Here is a 6,002-nt window from a genome sequence, read left to right on the forward strand (position 1 = left end):
GTGTTGGAAATATAGGATTTTGTTCCCTTATCTGACAGTGACGTCATTTTTAAGCTATCTGAGCCTCAACCAGTGGTGGGACAGGCCCTAAGACTCGTCTATTTAAGTATAGGTAGGGTAGTTGTAACTTCAATTTCCCGCCAAATCCGCAATGGCGATAACTTTAATAAAGTGACAAGTGAAGGCGGAAATTCGCCAAAATGGCGAATGTACCGAAGCATCTTTTTGTAGCTAGTTTAATAGGTTCTCTCGTTGTGCCAAACAACGTATTTGCATTTAAGATTTTTTAAGACCACCTTTTAAATTATTACAATTATCATCAATGGGATATGAGAGATTTTTCTGATTTCAATTTTCTTTTTTTTTTTGTTTGATTTGTTTTTATCTCTTAGCTCTTTTATATTGAATGAATGTGTTGGGAGCTTATTTCGTAGATTTAAGTCTGTACTTACCACAAAGTTGTGCATTGTTTTAAAACCCAGAGTTTTAGCACTGATGTATGTGAGGGGTCTAGGCACGAAAAATAACGAGAAAGTATCAACAATTTTTTGTTTTGTAAGATTTGTGCAGCGGATTTAGAATATACAGATAAATCGTATATAAATTGTGTAAGTATTACGAATACTTTCTCTCAAATTTTCGTGCTACGTCCCCAAGGTTTTAAGTTAATGTAGTTTGTTAAAATGACAGGGTCACCTACAGTATATTTTCTTTGTAATCAATTACTCGGCGATTGAAATCTGTTAATTCTGCGGGGAATTATTAAAACTGTATATAGTTTGGTGTAAGTTTGAATTGCTCTTTGAGCAAATAAGTCTGTTAAATAAATTGTAAATAGAAATATTAAGAGTATATTAATAAATGTTATGTTTTATTGTATTCTGTATTCTTTTATTTTTTCAACCTTTGTCATTAAATGCTTGGAATTTGGAATGGATTTTGTTCCAGAGAAGAATAAGTCGATTCTTGTTGTTTATTCTCTTTTTTAAAAAGAGGCTGCATCGATATTAACACGTCTGAAAGGTTATTGATTATACGGTAAAAACCGAGTGGGTGCCCTGTGGCATACCAAATAAGAATCTTAAAGGGTCACTGACATTATTAACCTTAACATATTGCTCTCAGCATTCTGTAACTTTAGATACTGTTAAGCGTGTCCACGCACTCCAAGTGCCTCGAGTTTTGACAAAAGTATAGGTGTTGAAACTGTCGAAAGGTTTTTTTAAATCGAGAAACACTGATAACATTCTCTCCTGTCAGCATATCTGTGGATTTAAGATGTTTAGTCCAGTACAGCGACATCCGTATCTACTTTTACGGAAACTGTATTGGTATTCTGTGAGCAATTTGTTTTTCTCGAGATACTTTATCAGGCTACAATTTCATTAATAATCAATAGAATATTTGACATTAAGATTAGTAAGGCAATAAGTCTGTAATTGGAAATACCTAGTTTGTTATTCGTGAAACCACTGATACAATGACAGTTCCGGATATTTGGCTCGTTCGAGACTGAAGTTACAAAGATGAACTAATACGTAGACAAGGTGTTCCTTATTCAGTTGGTTAATCTTGTTTTAAGTTTCTAATCATTTTAGAGATTTCATAAGGGTCTGTGGTAATGACATAGAGTGGACTCTGTATGTAAAGATGCGTTTCGTGCTATCTTCAGTCATTTTTAGTCTCTACAGTGAATTCTGTCAGATTTTGCCAATATCTATTGGCTAAAGGTGAACCTACTTTCGATATGGGGGTTCGTGTTTAGTTTTTGCTACAGATCTCTTTGATGAAGACCAAGATCTTTTAATATCTTACTCGCTATTTCGTAATTGAGTTTTATATACTTTTTTTTTAGTACTTATAATTCGAATTGACTTCATCAAAGTAACAATAAGTAGACAAACAGATTTTAACAGGGAGGTGTTATTTCGTTAACTTAGTGTGTGTATATCTCGTTACTTTTTACTCCAAACTAAATACAATAACATATTGCTATTTTTTTTGGTTTGTTTCATTATTTTTTTTATTTTTCAATATCTGCCATTAAAATGGGGCTTTAGATTAAGTCGTTACACTAGTCGATTTTGGTTCATTTTGCTTACACAAATCGTTCCTCTCGTCGTATATCAGCTGCAGTTTGAACAAAGGGAAGATAAAAGGAAAGGCGAAATTCAAAACGAACTTTTATGTAATTAATTATCATAACATCTTTTATTCTATATTGTTATTTTTAAATTTTACATGCTTAGCTCAAACTTTAAGACAGAAATAATATTTAACATCTGGATAATATACAATTCTACTATATTACGATTCACTTAAGACAAATAAAAATTAATATATTGCAAAATATTCCATCGTTACATCGAATACCTCGCAAACAACGCGGGGGCTGCGGGGGCGGGGGACAGGGGACAGGACGGGGCGGGGGCGGGGGCGGGGGAGGGACTCCAGCCTCTTCCTGAACGTATCAAAGCAAATTATAAAAACACGGTGCGTCCTTCACTTTTAACAAAATATATGTAGCCTTTGCTTACACGATAACTATCATTATATTTACATCAAGTTTCTCTACACAATGATATTAAACAACTTTTCCCATTTTATCACAAAGATTTCATCTAATTTCTACAACAATCTTAAAGCGCATCATATCGGGTACGGATTCAAAATAAATCCATTTCGACCAACGGAAAAGATAAAAACGTATTCGTTGTTTCGTTTTGGACAAAATGCGCCTTAAGATATTGACATAAGCATTAATTTACAATGTATTCAACAACCAGATTGAAATGTACACGCGACGTCAACGCCCGAACACAAACAATGCCTCCTTTACATATAAACATAAGGAAATTAAATAAAAATGCGGCTTAAACATACTTTACTCGTGTGTTATAAAATATATACACTGCCTTTAGGCTCTGTTTATTGCAACGGGTTCACTAAATCTATATATTTACGATTATGCATTAATATTAAGTAGAAATAATGGCCGATGGCGTTTTGAAACATCGTAAGTGATAATCGACAGTAGCTCATAAAGCCGCAGCCACACAATTTACAATCACACACTGAAAAGTAAACAAAACCTTAAATTATAATTGCCGTGAAAAGCCATTTTAAATCCGCGTCTTGTCCTTTACAACCAAATACGTCCCGACATGGCGAATTAACTGCCTTTTACAATATTATTCTAATAAAAATATTAAATACATACTTTCTATCGTCATTGCTCCGAGTGGCAAAAAATTTACAAAAATTAGGCGGTCAAAAAACAGGCCCACAAATTTCCTAAACAATGTTACAAACTGGATAAAACTTTTAAATTTACTCACTAGTGTTGTACGTCAGAGAGAATTCTTACAATTATCGATATCGATTTTTTTCCAAAAACGTTTTTTTCAGTCTCATAAAGCGCGTCCATAAACTGTAAAATAGTTTTCCTTACACTTTTAATCAATTTTATATCTTATTGCTCATATTTTCATTAATTCTCACTTGTCACAATTTTAATAAGAAAACAAGGATCAAATAAAAGTGATATAAAGCCACGAACTTTTGCCAGCGCCAGTTCTGAGCAGAGCGGATGGACTCACTGGGCGGGCATTTCTACCGATTTATACCAACATTCTGAACAGCGCTACAAATTAAATATTGCCATATTTTACAAAACAATGCCTTAAGTAGGTAAATAGTGCTATGAAGCAGAAAAATAAATTTACCATATTTTTTATTTGAAATCAGAAAATCACATAGTTATGCGATTTAATTATTACAATAATGTTTTCAATTTAGAAGTAACGTAAATGACGAATGAAACATGTGACAGTATCGATAAACACACATCACTATCTGTACTGCAACAAATTAGGCCGCAATAGAAATTATTACAAAAAAATAATCATCCTGCGATTGAAATGAAAATTACTACAATTACAAAGAAAACATAACAAATAGAATATTTTGCAAGTTTAGTTGAGTGTTCCATTGGTAAGGACGAGCTGTGCGCTGTCGCTTATTGCTACACGAGTACTCATTACTGACACGAGAGAAAACATTCCAAAATACAGAAATTGCTTTCCAATCACATACAAAACGCTAAATAAATATGGTATTGCAATTTAAATCTACAATGTGATATGTATCACAGTGTATATCACCTTCGATATCTAGTGATGTTGCTATGATATATCCCAATTAAAAAAACCCCTTAAACATTATCGACAACGCTAACCTTACCGAGACTATCTAGACCTAGGCACCTAACCTATAGCCAGACATACAAAAAGGGTAAAAACAAAAACAACTATAATTTACTTATGCATTATGCGTAGAAAATTCCAGAGCCGACAAACCCCCGTAATAAATAAGTCGATATAAATATATACTGATAACATAAACAAACGTATAACGTCATACATAATACATACGTACCGATACCTCAGACTCGCCTATATACAATATGTACAGAGGAGAAATTAAAAAAACAATTTGTACTTGCAGAAAACCGTGAATAATATAGAAATATAAGTAATGAAACAAAGTTAGAATATACACTTCACTTCATACAAAAGTCAGCCATACACTGCATACAGACACGCGCTTTGCGTGTACAAAAACATGTGTTATTTGTGTTTGCAGCGCGCGACCGCCGCCGGACACTACCTGTCGCCGCGCCGCGCGCCCGCCGCACCCCCCGCGCCCGCCGCACCGCCCGCATCTGCACACACACAGTGACGTCAGCACACCGCACTCATGTTATAGTGGGCGGGTTGCACTATATATTAGTTGAACAACATGCACATAATTTTCGACAAAAACAATTTAAATTTAATTTACTTTAAATTCGCATTACGACTATTGTAATTTGCTTCTGTGTTTACAATTAATTCTATACACACCAAGGTCAGGTTAAAATAAATATTTAAGCAGATGTAACTGCGTAAAACATGTGTTTTAAAACTAGTTTAACATCTTTAAAGAAACTACGTCTTTAATTGCGATGTTTTTATGATAACGTATTATAATAAAGATTCATACATATATCTGTGTTATTTTCTTTTTATGTAAAAGATCTCAAAACTAGATCCGTTACATCTAAAAACCCCTCCCTTTCTGGTCATAGATCATTTTGTCATATTTAATTTTATGACACAACGGTTATAGTATGTTATATGTCATGAGGTCGTGGTCATGACGTAAATAAGCTAAACAATAAATATTCATTAGACAATTACTGTGAGTGCGCATTTGTTTCTAACACAATGTATGGCAGCATAAACAAAAGTATTAAGTTAAAAAGAAAATAATTACTGTGTATTTTGAGTTTTTACCTAAAATGTACTTTAAAGTTTGGATTATTTATTTTAAAGTGGCTTTTAAAGTATTTTAAACTTGTTTACACATTTTTTTCTTGTCTTACCGGTGTGGGCAGACATCGATTGCGTGTCCCTCGCGTCGTCGTCATCAGGCAGCGCCAAACCAAACTCCCTTCGTAATCGCGAACTCAAGTTCTCTCGTTGACGTTCCGAAGCCGTCGGCTGCGCGTCGAATACTCCTGTAATACATTTACACTTACATTCTACGAGCTGTTCCCTTGCTTCATCCGAAATTATAAAAAACTTTAATTTATTATTAACATATGTCAAAATTCAAATGACTGACAACGAAGACGTTTGAAATTGGGTATTTACTATGGCGACCTTGCTTCCTTGTTGTCAGTTTGTAGGTTTTTTCCAATTTATGGTATCTCCTTCGTTTAATAGCGTGAAAATTTATAGCCTCAAACGTATCGTAAGTGTAGGGCTTTTTATCAAAGAAAGAATTATTCAAAAATATGCTGTGATTTCCGACATCCTTCGCCACAAAGTAGTGAGTGTTTTCACTTTATTAGATGAGTATAGTATAGAGTCAACGGCGGGTCCAGGGGGGGGAGGGTCATGGAGGACATGACCCCCCCTGGGCTGGTTGGTTAAGCTCTTGAGTTGGCCTCGACTATG

General features: G+C 34.4%; 1 protein-coding gene across 3 annotated transcripts in view; it reads right to left on the reverse strand.

Moving 5' to 3' along the window:
- Positions 1-2,170: 2,170 nt before the first annotated feature.
- LOC106100149 overlaps positions 2,171-6,002 on the reverse strand; it is a 16,219-nt gene continuing 12,387 nt past the window's right edge. For all 3 annotated transcript variants that reach the window (XM_013278895.1, XM_013278893.1, XM_013278894.1), the window contains exons 11-12: positions 5,426-5,560; positions 2,171-4,723 (exon numbers count right to left, since the gene is read on the reverse strand). In XM_013278895.1, coding sequence (XP_013134349.1) covers positions 4,665-4,723; positions 5,426-5,560 — 194 coding nt within the window. In that variant the 3' untranslated portion in view covers positions 2,171-4,664. The remainder of the gene's footprint in view (positions 4,724-5,425; positions 5,561-6,002) is intronic.

Source organism: Papilio polytes, unplaced genomic scaffold (assembly GCF_000836215.1).
Source record: "Papilio polytes unplaced genomic scaffold, Ppol_1.0 DF824069.1, whole genome shotgun sequence".
In the NCBI taxonomy this organism is placed as follows: Eukaryota; Metazoa; Arthropoda; class Insecta; order Lepidoptera; family Papilionidae; genus Papilio; species Papilio polytes.